Here is a 14807-nt window from a genome sequence, read left to right as displayed (position 1 = left end):
ATTTTCAAGTTACTATAGATATTCTGTCAGAGATATACACATGGAGTGGCCGACAAACCAGAATCTAACAATGTACAATGACACAGAGTGGTGAATGCATGTCTCACACTGTCAATCACAAGGAAAACATCAATATCATCGCACTAGCAAAAGGTTTGCACATTTAAATGACATGACTATGGTAAGCTTACCTATTCAGTACTGGTTAAGATTGGTACAGGGGCAAATACTAATCTACAAGCAAATTCAAATGCTAAATTAGGGAATTTAACTACAGTTTTAAACAACAGCACAGCTTCAGCTTAAACATATGAGCTGACGATTTAACTCATTAATATTTTATAGGCTTTGCTGTGCATAAAATAATTGACATTCTTATCTACATAACATCAGATTAGTTCACTGTCCAATTCTTTGGAATGATTGACAGAGGGAGAAATAATGTACCTTTCTTTGGCTTAAAAGTCAATGGAGCACAGCTTTGTGTGCATCATTAATTTCAGCTTGCAGGACAAGTGCTTATCACATGTACAGTCTTCTGCAACAGCAGGATAAAGTTTGAAATGTTCTGTTCCCAGTGTGTGGACGTTTATTGACAGGTCTATGGGTCAGAGAATCAGTCGTCAAGGTCTGAAGCTGATGTACAGTGTTCCAGACGTTCTGTTTAATGATTAGAAAATCACTAAATAACCCAGGTTTCTGCAAATACATTACTGGGAATACTAATCTTTAGATATCAAAGAAAAAAGAAAATGCTCTATTCCGTAGCAGTGATGCATCAATTAGTACAAATGTATGCACAGCACTCACTAATTAACATACTGCAGAAATGCAACACAAAATATTGCCTCTGCCCACTGTGTTGGTGAAAATATATATGTATCCACTGTAAATGAAATTATAATTCATTTCAATTTTTCGACAAAGCATATGGAAGATGTCTTCCTTCTAAAGTTTACTCGTTAGGAAATATATTCCATCAGATAATCGCTGAGCATAAAGCATTTACCAAACTGAAGAATGTCATGTCATAAATATTTTAGTGCTTTTGATAAGACATCCCAACTTAGAAGTGGGCGTACTGTTCATGGTTAATTTTCTAAGTTTGGACTACCTGAGATTGCCAGGGGATGCAAGTGCAATCAACAGCTTTGTATTATATTTACAGACAACTGGAGTAGGTGTATCAAATATTGTGAAAGAGTTATAATATAAGAGAAGACATGACCTGCCTACTCCTTGGTTATTCATTTGCAAATCTTGTCTTTTCCAGATACCTAAACTAACTGGCAAAGTTATGGTGTAATTGTTGTCAGATTGACATAAGGTCAACTCCAGAAGAAATCCATCTCCATACAAAACCGCTGTCACCATTAATGGTAAGTTACCTCTCATGAGTGCAACCAACACTTCATCCACCACAAGACGTGCCCAACAAATGCTCAAGTTCCAACTTTATCATGCAATTTGTCATCTTATTAAAAACATATTGAAAACAACAAACATAAATGATAATAAGTGCACTATCTACCAAGTTAGCAATTTCCTGAAGAAATTCACAAATTTATTAACACACAACTTTTTAAAAACAACTTCTCATTCTGAACCATTTGAACATTTGAAGAACTCCTTTTCAATATTCTTATGGGGAGATTTGGAGTGATACTCAGGAGGCTTTAAATGAGTAAAGGTGGTTCAGGGGACCAAAGCGATAGTGAGCAAACAGAAAAGGCTGAGGCTCTTACTGTAGATAAAGGGAGCAAACCAAATAGTCAAGACAGAGAGAGAGAGGTAATACAGAAATATTAAACTTCAATGCAAGAGGCCTGACAGACAAGGCAAATTAACTTAGAGCATGGTTGGGATCATGGGAATGGGATAACATAGCTTGTACATGGCTCAGGGATGGACAGGAATGGCAGCTTAATGTTCCAGGGTACAAATGTTGTACAAACAATAAAAAGGGAGGAAAGAGAGCAAGAGGAGTGATTTTTAGTAGATAAATCCCTGAGAACTGATTAGGTGTTTCCCAGGACTTTATGAGAACCTAAGAAAGAGATTGCTGGGGCCTTTACTGAGATATCTGTATCGTCAACAGCCACGGGTAAGGTGCCAGAAGACTGGAGGTGCAATAATTCAAAAAAAGCTGTAAGGAAAAGCCAGGGTACTATAGGCCAGTGAGCCTTACATTAGTGGTGGGTATGTTGTTGGGAGGGATTCTGAGGGACAGGATTTATATGCATTTGGAAAAGCAAGGACTGATTACGGAAATTCACCAGAGCTTTGGGCATGGGAAATTCTCTCTCACTGGCTTAATTGAGTTTTTTGAACAAAGAAGATTGATGAAGGTAGATGTTGCTTATATGGACTTCAGCAAAGTGATTGATAAAGTTCTACATAGCAGACTGGTTAGTAAGGTTAAATTGCATGGATTCTAGGGGAACCTAGCCAAGTGGATACTATATTAGATTTAAGGTAGGAGATGGAGGGTGATAGTAGAGGTTGCTTTTTGGACTGGAGGTTTGTGACCAGCGGTGTGCATCAAGTATTGGTGCTGGTTCCATTGCTTGTCATCATTTATCTAAATTATTTTGATGTCAATAAAAAGGGTATGGTTGGTAAGTTTACACATAGCACCAAAGTAGATGGTGTAGTAGATAGTGAAGAAGATTACCTTAGAGTATAACAGGACCTTGATAAAATGGGCCAATAGGCCAAGGAGTGGCAAATGGAGTTTTATTTGGATAAATGTGAGGCACTGCATTTTGGTAATGCAAGGGAGGCTGTACTTACACAATTAATGGCTGGGCCCTGGGAAACGCTGCCAAACAAAAAGACCTATGGGTGCAGGTGCAATTTTCCTTGAAAGTGGAGGTGCAGGTAAACAGGGTGGTGAAGAAGGCATTTGGCACACTTGCCTTCACTGGTCAGAACATTGAGTATAGGTGTTGGGACGTCACATTACAGCTGGACAGGACATTGGTGACATCACTTTTAGAATACAGCACATAATTCTGGTCTCTCTTCTACAGGAAGGATATTGTTAAGCCTGAGAGGGTGCAGAAAAGAGTTACAAGGAAGTTGCCAGGACTGGAGATTTTGCATTATATGAAGAGGCTGAAAACGCTGGGGTTTGTTCACCTGAAAGTCAAAGGCTGAGTGGTGACCTTATAGAAGTTTATAAAATCATCAGAAGCATGGATAGGGTGAATAGCCAAGATTGTTTTCAAAGATTGGGATGTCTGGTTGGCACGGACGAGTTGGGCCAAAGGTTCTGTTTCTGTGCTGAATGATCCTAAAACCTAGACAATCAAAGGAAATTAAGAGTAGGCTGGCAGTTAACATTTTACTTGATGCACAGCTGAGCTTGAAAAATGTTGCCAGCACTCAGAATCATGGGAGATCCCAGCAGTGCCAAGTACTTCCCCGAGTGGAAAGATAGGACAAGCTGAATCACCAGGTAATGTGGTAGGTTTCTCTGAATAGCACGATAAACCTTTTTTTAGCTTAAAAACAGGAAATCTCCATGAAATTCAACAAAATTGATATTTAACTGATTTCTGGCCATCAGTGTCCAGAAATCTACTGATCTCTATCTTAAGCATACTCAATAATTGAATTTCCAATGGCCTTTGCGGGTAAATACTTCCAAAGCTTCACTACCCTACGGTTCATAGACTCACCACAGCCAGGGGAAACATCCTACGGCATTTACCTTGCATAGCTCTGAAAGAATTTTCAATAAGATCTCCTGTCTTTATTCCAAACTGTAGAGCGGTCAGGTCTACTGTCCCCAGTCTCTCCTCTCAGAACAATCCTGCCATCCTAGGAATCAGTCTGGTGAATGTCTACAGCACTGCCTTGATGGTAAGTATATCCTTCCTTTGTTAAGGGGAAGAAAGCAGCATCAATTCTCTAGATGCAGTCTCACCCAAAGCTACTGATGTGAGGTGTGGACTTGTTGGGCCGAAGGGCCTGTTTCCACACTGTAAGTAATCTAATCTAATCTGTACTCCTGTACTTAAATTCTCTTGTGATAAAAGCCAACAAACCATTTGTTTTTTTTTCTAATTACTTTCTGCATCTACATTTTAGTTTTCAGTCACTTATGAATGAATAGAGTTAAAGGTCACACAGTCACCACAACACTGATGAAGTAGCAGTGCTCTGAAAGCTAGTGCTTCCAAATAAACCTGTTGGACTCTAACCTGGTGTTGTGTGATTTCTAACTTTGTACACCCCCTCCAAATAATGAATGAATAGGAATGTGTCTAATGATCTCTTCTTACTAATAGGCCAAAGTTAAGCAAAGTCTGCCTTTTGCCAATTGTGACCTGTCTTTTATGAACATTGACGTCATATGATCTCTGTCATATACTTCAAAACTTCAGAACTTAAGCAACTGGTGACAGCACAATCTAGACACTTATTGAGCAACTTAGTTGAACCTTTGCAGATATCAGAACTGAATTGCTAAAATACTGAAGTCTGCAGTACAATGTGCGAAAAGGAAAACTGACAGCCAACTGGAAAACAAGCATATTGTCTTTAAATAAAAACATATCATAGAATCATAGAGTTGCACAGTATGGAAACAGGCCCTTTGGTCCAACGCATCCATGCCGACCAGATATTGTAAATCAATCTAGTTCTATTTGTCAGCACTAGCCCATATCCCTCTCAACACTTCCTATTCATCCACCAATCCAGATGCCTGTTAAATTAGATTAGATTAGATTCCTCACAGTGTGGAAACAGACCCTTCAGCCCAAGGGGTCCACATTGACCCCCCAAAGAGCAACCCACCCAGACCCATTCCCTTACATTTACCCCTGACTAATGCACCTAACACTACGGGCAATTTAGCATGGCTAATTCCCGAACCTGCACATCTTTGGACTATGGGAGGAAACCAGAGCACGCGGAAGAAACCCATACAGACACAGGGAGAGTGTGCAAACTCCACACAGACAGCTGCCCAAAGCGGGAATTGAATCCGGGTCCCTGGCGCTGTGAGGCAGCAGTGCTAACCACTGAGCCATCGTGCTGCCCTCTAATGTTGTACTTGTGTGTCCTTACAACTTATTGTGTTCTTTCCACATAACTTAAGTTGCATTACTGGGAAAAATTTTTAAACAAATCTGTTTGTCATATATTTTTAATGTTCCATGACACTAAACTCACTTGGTTGATTTATTTTGGATAGTCATTTGTCATAGCATGCAAGCAGGATTTGTATCAGATAGTCTAAATTTAACAGCACATTTCTCAAAGCAAAATTACACATCAGTTAAATTCCCATCCAGTTAAACTGATCAATAATCAGAGATATCTAATTACTTGTTGGCAAATAACTTCTAATATAAGGATGCTGTCCCATTCAGTTCCTTGAACTGCTCATTGCCACTTTCACTCGGACAATTAGGGATAAGCTCCAAATTGCCACTCATATCACATTCAATTACATTTTCTTAAAAATAAATTTCTAGCCATTGATTTTACACCAAAATTGGATGAAGCTATCTCCAAATTTGGTATTTTTAACCTATTCGCTCAATTATCAGCACACCGTTGATGGTACATCATAAAAAAACACTGCATTTCCAGAGGGAAAGCTATTGATGCTATGTAAGAGTGGTGTCACAGGAAACCAATGCAATGTCAAATGTGCCTGCAATCATGAGCTATAGCCAAGCAGACATTAGCACTTTCAGACAGAAAACACTTAAGCAAGGAAAAGAGAAATGGGGAGACAAGGACACCGAATATCTGGATAGTGTTGTCACTTTGTCTGGATGCACAGCTCCCATCTTTGATGATTTCCTAGAGAGCAGAGTACTGAAGGAAGAAGTCAGGAGTTCAATGTCATTTTTCTGAAAACCAGAATCTGTAGCATGCCAGGTAGACAGAGAAGGAAGATGGAAGACACAGCCATGGAGGAGGTGAAGAATAAGTTGATATACCAAAATCGCTCATTCTCTACTCAGTATACATTCCTTTTGAAATACATTCTTTAGACTATGAAATCACTTTGAAATATTGGATGTGAAAAGTGGAGTTTATAAATTAGACTTATTTTTGACAGAACAGATGCTGGAACTCTGCTGGATTTCAGCATACAAGAAAGTAAGGATCACAGTGTAATAATTGTAATGAGGTCAGCCACATGGACCTCATAGAAGATGAGCTCCCTGACTGGGGCTGTTCATCTGGTCCAATTAGGGAGCCCAAACTGAAAGATATAAACAGGAGTGTCAGAGGTTCTGTCCACTCTGGAGAGCTGTCTCTGAGGGAGCTGGATCAGTGTCAAGAACTGTCCGTGTGTAAATAGAGGGTGACTTGGTGGCAGCATACCAGCCTCGGTGGAGTTATTTCACACAGGAGCATGAGGAGGCCATTTGACCCATTGAGCTTTCTCTGTCATGCAACAACAGCATGGGTGATCTTCTATCTCATGCTCATTTCCTCCATTATCCATACATCTCCTGATGTCCTGAATGGCTAGAAATCCATATTCAATGACAGAGTTTTGAGAGGTGGAGACTTTCCAAGACTCACCACCCTCTGGGGATAGAAACTCCTCACCTCCCCAAGTTGAAAAACTCTAATAATGACACAATATGACCAAACTGCAGAATTAGAGCATGTCATTGTAAGAAAGTGGCAAGGACAAAGGCTTGCATAAAGGCCTGCGATTATGTAAGGTGAAGTGCAGTTCAACTGGCAAAAACCAGTATAAATGGGAAAACTGTAGGGGAGAGAGGACACAGATGACAGCAGCAGGGTTGGTAAGGAGGATTTTTTGGGTGGTCATCCTTATAATGAAAGGTGAGTTTTGATTGGCCAGAATCAAGTCAAACTCGGGGTTTATAGGAAACAGCTCGCAGGCCATATCCATGTCTTCTCATTTAGCATTGGGAGTTTCCCCACACACTGAAAAAAAATGAAAGTTTTGCTCTCTCCCTCAAAACAATTACTCTACAAACTTAGCTTAACTTGGTATATAACAGACTCAATAGTTCACTGGCACTGTATTAAACAACACAAACATCCATAACTAGTGTGTGGCTTTCGGCAAATATAAATATATTGTTGCAATTTATGTTCCAAAACGCCTCTTCTTTCACCTGCACCAAGACGCGGACCAAACAACTTCTCGAGAAAGTATCAAGTTACCAAGTGAAGTGGAGGTAAACAACAAGGAAGCTCGGTGATCAGGTTCGTTAAAGTAAACCCGAACCAAGTTCTTATTTTGCAAACGCGAACCAAATGCAACTTGGCATGAAGCAGACAGAAGTTCTGTTCCGCAGAAGCGAGTCTTTCTGCCCGGAACTCGGCTCTCACCTGGTGCATGGAACTGCAGTTTCCAGTCGACACGTCCATCCTGGTTAGGGGTTTATCCGTTTCGTCGATGCCCCGGCCCAGAGTGAGCTTCCGTGATTTTACAGCATTCAAAAACCACGCCTGTTTCTCAGCAGTCAAATCCTTGTTACGAATCATTATTGTCTCCGCTATTGTTATTATCTGGTTGTTTTTCAGGTCCAACCTTTCCCTCTGGCTGAATCGCAGTAACTTCCGCAAGTCGAGAACTTGGTTGGGGAGCTCACCTTGACTCATTCAGATTGTACCGCCCTGTGCAGTTTGACGGAGGAGGTTAAGATCATTATTACACTGTTATGGGTAACTTTAGGGACATTGCATTAATTATTACACTAGGTCTGGCGAAGACACTGTTCGTAATAGGGAAGCACTTTTGAGATGGGGCGGGCTTTAAGTTACGATTGGTAAATAATTATTGCTACGTAAACTGTATTACATTTTTAATATAATTTTTAAAAGATTGCCTTTTCGAGAGACAAGTGAATTAATGAGAGGGCACAAAGTAATTTGAGCCTGAGTCAAATTATTGTAGCTCTAATATATTTTACCAAGTGTGGGACTAGATACTTTCCTGCCATTGTCTGATTCCCAAATCTCAACTACACAACATTGTTTGTAAATAAGGGTACCATTTCATATTGAATTTTCCAGTTCAACAATACCTTTTTCTCAGCAGTATCTTCCCTATTCTATAATTTTGTTCTCTCTGTCTAAATAGCAGTTTTTAAAAAGACAAATACCATTAGGTCAGCACTTTATTGAATATGTACAGTAGAATATACTCATGTATGCTAGTGAACATAGGTGACTTCCCAAACTAAAGGTTGTTCAAAGTTTATTTCTACTTCCAAAAGTAAATAATTCAAAACTGCCTATCATCTTAGTCCTCTCCTTACCAAATGTACATCCATCTCTTGACAGGGACCATTCTGGACAATTCCTTGAAAAAGCACCAGTAAAACTCAGAAAAAAACTTTAATAACATGAGTGTTGGTCCTTCAGAGTGAGGAGTTGTAGGAACTAGGTAAATGGTAGGTGGATTGAACAGACATTTCTGTCTGTCTCTTCAGTGTACAAGACACAATTATACAAAAAGTAAGAGATGAAAGAGAGAGAGAGGAGGATAGAAGACTTACATTCATCAAGAAAAGGCTACTAAGAAGGTTATTTGAATGAAATGCTGACAAGGCCCTCATTTCTTGCAGTCTTCATCCTCGAGTTCAAAAAACATTTTTGAGATCTTAGTTGCATTGGTTTTCATTTTCTAAAATTAGTTAGGTTTTGGAAAGGGCCCATCAGAAAGTAGTGATTGTAATCCTCTATTCGACAAAGGATGGACAAAGGAAGCAGGAAATCATAGGCCTGTTAGCCTAACATGTATCAGTGGAGAAATACTGGAAAATGGTATTCAGGAGGTTGTTGTAGAGCACTTAGAAAATCATAATGGATTTTCATAATAATTATAGAAAATCATAAACTGGATGGACAATGTGGCATCAAACCAGTATCATAGATAATAACATTCAACCTAGATGTATTGACTTTGCAAATGCACCTGGATTTCAGCTTGGTTTTGTAAAGTGGAAACCAGGTAAGGTAGTGAGATAGTGGCATTGGTAATCCAGCGGCGAAAGCTATGCTTCTGGGGTCATGAGTTTGAATCTCACATGCTGGGGGAAATTTGATTCCAATTCATAAATCTGAGGTTACGAAATTAATCTAATGGTGACAAGGAATCCAGTGTCAATTGCTTTAAAAACATATCAGCTTCATTGATGGCCTTTATGAAAGGAGATCTGTCGTTCTTACCTGGTGTGACCTACATGTGACTTTTGTCAGTATCAAATGCACTCTGACATAGCATAGCAAGACAATCAGTTGTATCAAGCTACAACAACGTCTAAGAATAGGAATTAAACTGGATGGACAATGTGGCATCAAGCCAGCATTGGAGGTAATAACATCTAACCGAGACGTACTGACCTTGCAAAGACGTGCTAAAATTGGGAGAAATGTCCCATATACTCATTAAACAATAAGATGATACAATGACACTCAAAGATTCATGCATTCTGGACAATGTTCCATCATCTTCACCCACCAGCAGGGCAAACCTGTCAGATGTGGTAGCACCGTGGTATAAAGTTGGGAGGGAGTTGCACTGGGAGTCATCAACATTGATTTTGGACTTCAAAAAGCATTAGGTCATCAAATGGCAAGGAAACATTTTGCTGATTGCCACCTATATCTACCCTTTGATTGATGAATTTGTACTCCTCCAGGTTGAACACCAAATGGGGGCTGGACGTGGCAAGGAAATGTGGCAAGAATGAATTCTTGGTGAAAAACCTCAAGGTCCATTGCCAGGTGTGGCCTAGTAGTATCCACCAACACGAACTGAGCTAGCCAAATCCTAAAGGACCAAAACGTAAGATTGGGTCTGCAGCAGGGTGTCTGAAAACCAACAAGACTGAAGAACCTATTAACCTCTTCCTCACCAATCTACTGGTCACATGCATCTGTTCATAACAGTATCAGTAGGTGTGGCCACTGTACTATTCTTTTGGAAATGAATTCCCATCTTCACATTGAGGATATCTTCCATCTTGTGCTGTGGCACTACCATCGTATCAAATGTGACAGGTTTCTAACAGATCTAGCTAATTCAAAATTGTATATCCAACGGCACTGTGAGTCATCAGCAGCAGCAGAAATGTATTCAACCATAATCCATAACCTGAAGATCACGCCATCAAGTCAAGAGATTAACCCTGGTTCCAATGAAGAATGTAGGAGGATACATAGGAAGTGGGCGGCACGGTGGCACAGTGGTTAGCACTGCTGCCTCACAGCGCCAGAGACCCGGGTTCAATTCCCGCCTCAGGTGACTGACTGTGTGGAGTTTGCACGTTCTCCCTGTGTCTGCGTGGGTTTCCTCTGGGTGCTCCGGTTTCCTCCCACAGTCCAAAGATGTGCATGTAAATTGCCCGTAGTGTTAGGTAAGGGGTAAATGTAGGGGTATGGGTGGGTTACGCTTCGGCGAGTCGGTGTGGACCTGTTGAGCCGAACGGCCTGTTTCCACACTGTAATGTAATCTAATCTGTAAGTAGCACCAGGCAAACCTAAAAGTGAGATAAAGGAGTGAAGTTACAACTCATGTTAAACAGTGGACGCAGCATGCGGTACACAAGACCAAACAACTAAGCTCTGCAACCCTGCCATATCGAATCATGAATGATGATGGGACATTGTGCAACTAACAGGTAGGTAAGTTACTTGAGAAGATTCTGAGAGATAAGATACACATGCATTTGGAAAGACAGGGTTTGATTAGAAATAGTCAGCTTGGCTTTGTGCGTGAGAGATCATGCCTCACAAATTTGTTAGAGTTCTTTGAAGTGACCAGGAATGTTGACGAGGACAAAGTGCTTGTTATAGTCTGTATGGATTTCAGTAAGGCCTACAATAAGATTCCACATGGCAGACTGCTCTGGAGGGTTATTATTGCATGGAGCCATGAACATGACTTGCAGCTAGTCTTCTCTCCTTCCCAGAAGTTTCTTTCATCCCGGTACAGTGAGGAGCATATTTATTGGGGATTTTGAATCATGACTGCACAATCTTGTGGAATGTTCCATTGCTACTATCTCTCCTAATTTGTAGCCTCTCTCTCACCTTTCCACTGCCACTGAGCTATGTCTTGCTGACATAATGTTGTGAGCACCTTCCATCAAGTTACCACCTACTTTGCATATCTATTGCATCGTCCCATTAAGTGCCATGAACCGTTCCCTGTGAGTTGTGTCTTCTTCTGCTGGACCTGTGGATGGTTACTTTCTGGAAATAGAATCTAGAAACCCTCAATTTACTTGCTGTGGTCCCTGAGTACAGAGATTCTCCATTTCAAAAACAATTTTTATTCCTGAAACTTAGTGCAAATACGCTGTTCATGTCTTGTTAATGAGCAACGGTAATTTCACGTATCATATTCAACACACTGCAATCCCTCTGTATGTAATATCAACATGGAAAGAATGTTAGCGTCAACACCTCCCTGAGCATCCGATTCTCATACATTTCAAGCTTCCCCCCCCGCCCCCCAAGTATTAATTTCTAATTACTAATCCTGAAAAGCATTAGAATTGATATGGAATAGCCAGTTGTTTTATTTCTGACCTTTCTGGAGTATTTCATCAAAGAATAACAAAAAAAACTACGAGAGGCACTGGCATAATTATTACAATATTCTTCCTGCTATCAAATGTACATTTTTCAATGTGTAAGAAAATTACATATTATTAATTATAGTTAAAATATCTCTTGTGAAACTTCACTTCAACACTGAATTTGATTTTATTTGAATTCCACTTAAGGCTAGAGTTCACACACTTCTTACCTTTGACATAGCATTGGACTCTCACTATGTGAGATTCCAAAAAATCTCATTTGGCAAAGTGCATAAGTTTGCAGTGAGGATAAACAAAGCCTACAGTTGATTCCAATCTATCCTGAATCAGTTGATTTCAGCTGACGAAGGATGGTGCCATGTGTTTTTGTTAAAACCTGGTCAACTTTGACTCACTGGTGCCGAATCCCAAAGATAGCTTTCTGATTCTGAATGCCATTGCTGATAATTCAGTACAAATATTGGGCACTGATTTCATTTTTGAGAATGTTAAGACCGAATCAAAGAAGGCTAAAGGATTTCACCTAATCACCTGCCAAATATTTCTCCCTTGATGAACACCGCTTGAATGTGATTTGTTTCTATTCATGGGATATTGCTTGGTGCAAGTTGATTGTTAATAATATTCCCTCAAAAGCAGCACATAGCAATCAGGAAAGTGCCACATAATGGAATCTCTGTTTCTGTTTGTTCCTTACAATGCAAGAATGCATAGCAATCTTAAAGGGGATAAACAACACTAGAAACAGATGCACACAACAAGAGGAAATTAAGGGGAATATATGCATCCTTTTAGAATTCAACTAACCATATATTGTAATGTACTCCATTAGCTGTGGGGAACTTCAGCACTTTAGATAATCCTGAACATGTGAAAGGAATTTCTAAATCAGTAAGATGTATGAGAGTGTGTGCATGTGTGTTCTATATTATGTGCTGGTATAGTGACATTGAGTACATGGGGACAAAATGAGAGAAAATTAGATTATATCCCCTACTGTGTGGAAACAGGCCCTTTGGCCCAACAAGTCCACACAGACTCTCCGAAGAGCAACCCACTGTGACTAATGCACTATGGGCAATTTAGCATGGCCAATTCACCTCACCTGCACATCTTTGGGCTGTGGGAGGAAACCGGAGCACCCAGAGGAAACGCACACAAACAGGGGGAGAATGTGCAAACTCCACACAGACAGTTGCCCGAAGTGGGAATTGAACCCGGGTCCCAGGTGCTGTGAGGCAGCAGTGCTAACTACTGAGCCACTGTGCTGCGTCCCCACCCCAATAAACAAATAAATTAATCACATCAGTGAATTTGGGTTTTGTAACGTTTTATGCTCCACCAATATTCCATGCATGAAGAAAAAGCTTTAGTCAGACACCATTGCCAGAGTGGCCACAATTATACTGTACCACTTACATCTTTCACATGTAAACTTAATGTTTAAAGTTGCTGTGTTATCCTGTCAATTTGACAATGTCTGAAAGTAACATGAAAATGGTTGGAATGATGCAGAAATATGACACTGAATACCAATAGAGGAGTAGCAATGCTGATTATAGGAGCTGTGGCCTTGTAATTACTCAGTCAACATGCAGTAATGTGCAACATTTCAAAACTCACATTATCAATTATTATAACAATTAATCCCCAGAGACCTAATTATATGTGAACTGATTGGCTTTATGCCATTTTTTAAGAATTCATCATAGACCATTTCTTCCTGTTCTGCTGATATTGCCATGAAATGTCCCTCTGAATGTATTATCTTTGCACCTTCTATTAGCATGCTTAGTTTAGATTAATTCACTTACTAGCATGAGTAAATTGCATTAATGTAAAGCTTTGTTTTACTTTTCCCTGAAGATTGATTTCAGGGTCATTTGTATTTGAATATTAATTTGTTTTATTCATGCATAGTCTAGGTCGCAGTTAAAAATCTCAAGCATTGTAATACAAAGACAATAGAGTCTATTGCATAAATTCCAGCGGAAATAGGAAGGTGGGAAAAATAGACAGAAAGACCATTAGAAAGATCAGTATGATTTTTAGGGCACTGCATACTGAAGAAAACTAAATGCTGCACTTTAGGCATCCAAAGTTCCACCAGGCCCCCTCAGCTCCTGACCTCTATACAGCCTTGGCTCAGACATGGACAAAAGAGCTGAATCCCAGAGATGAGGTGAGACGTGACAGCCCTTAACATCAACGCTGCATTCCACCAAATGTAGCATCAAGGCATCCTGACAAAACTGCAATCAGTGGGAATCGTGGGGCAAACTCTGTTGGTTGGAGTCATATTCCACATAGAAAGATGGTTGTGGTTGTTGAAGTCGGTCATCTCAGCTCCAGGACACCTCTGCGGTAGTTCCTCATGGTAGTGTTCTAGACCCAAGTATATTTAGCTGCTTCATTGATGGCCTGCCCTCCATTATAATGTCAGAAATGGGGATGATTGCACAATGTCTAGCACCATTTGAGACTCTTCAGATACTGAATCAGTCCATGTTTAAATGCAACAAAATCTGGACAATATCTAGGTTTGAGCTGAAAGGTGTCAGGTAACATTTGTTCCACACAAATGCCAGTCTAAAATCGTAAGAAGAGACAATCCAATCACTGTCCCTTGACATTAAATCATTTACCATGAAATGCCACCACTGTACACATATTTCCCTCCCCTCTCTTGTCAGCCTTCTGCAGGGACCATTCCCTCTGGGACACCCTGGCCAACTCTTCCTTCATTCCAAACATCCCCCACAGACCCATTTCACCTTCCCCTGCAACTGCCAAAGGTGTAACACCTGTCTGTTTACTTCCTCCCTCCTTAGTGGCCAAGGGCCCAAACACACCTTCCAGGTGAAGCAGTGCTTTACCTGCACTTCACATGATCTAGCTTACTGCATTCCCACTCACAATGTGGTCTCCCCTATATTGTAGAAAGGAAGCTTAGACAGGGTGACCTACATTCTGTCTGCAAAAAAGACCCTGAGCTTCCAGTTGCCTGCCACTTGAACACCCCACCCTGGCCAACATCTCTGTCTCAGGTTTGCTGCAGTGCTCCAGCAAAGCTCACTGTAAACTGGAAGAACAATACCTCATTTTCCACTTGGGAACCCTACTGCCTTACAGACCCAGTACAGGTACACAATCCTTTATCCAAAACCCTTGGGACCAGCTGGTTTTCAGAATTCATAATTTTTCAGATTTCAGAATAAGTGGCAGTTTAATGGTGAAATT

General features: G+C 40.4%; 1 protein-coding gene and 1 long non-coding RNA gene across 4 annotated transcripts in view; one reads left to right on the top strand and one right to left on the bottom strand.

Annotated features, from left to right (window-relative positions):
- Positions 1-7697, bottom strand: part of LOC122560035 — a 120284-nt gene extending 112587 nt beyond the window's left edge. For 2 of the 3 annotated variants that reach the window (XM_043710208.1, XM_043710209.1), the window contains exon 1: positions 7345-7697. In XM_043710208.1, the coding sequence (XP_043566143.1) occupies positions 7345-7617 (273 nt within the window). In that variant the 5' untranslated portion in view covers positions 7618-7697. The remainder of the gene's footprint in view (positions 1-7344) is intronic. The other variant, XM_043710207.1, reaches the window with a different exon arrangement.
- LOC122560037 lies at positions 7341-9817 on the top strand. Its single transcript, XR_006314624.1, has 3 exons — positions 7341-7426; positions 7540-7653; positions 9663-9817. It is a non-coding gene; the product is annotated as an uncharacterized LOC122560037 (long non-coding RNA).
- The last annotated feature ends 4990 nt before the right edge of the window (positions 9818-14807 follow it).

This window comes from Chiloscyllium plagiosum, chromosome 20, assembly GCF_004010195.1.
Source record: "Chiloscyllium plagiosum isolate BGI_BamShark_2017 chromosome 20, ASM401019v2, whole genome shotgun sequence".
NCBI lineage: Eukaryota > Metazoa > Chordata > Chondrichthyes > Orectolobiformes > Hemiscylliidae > Chiloscyllium > Chiloscyllium plagiosum.
This window is presented reverse-complemented; position numbering and strand designations above follow the sequence as displayed.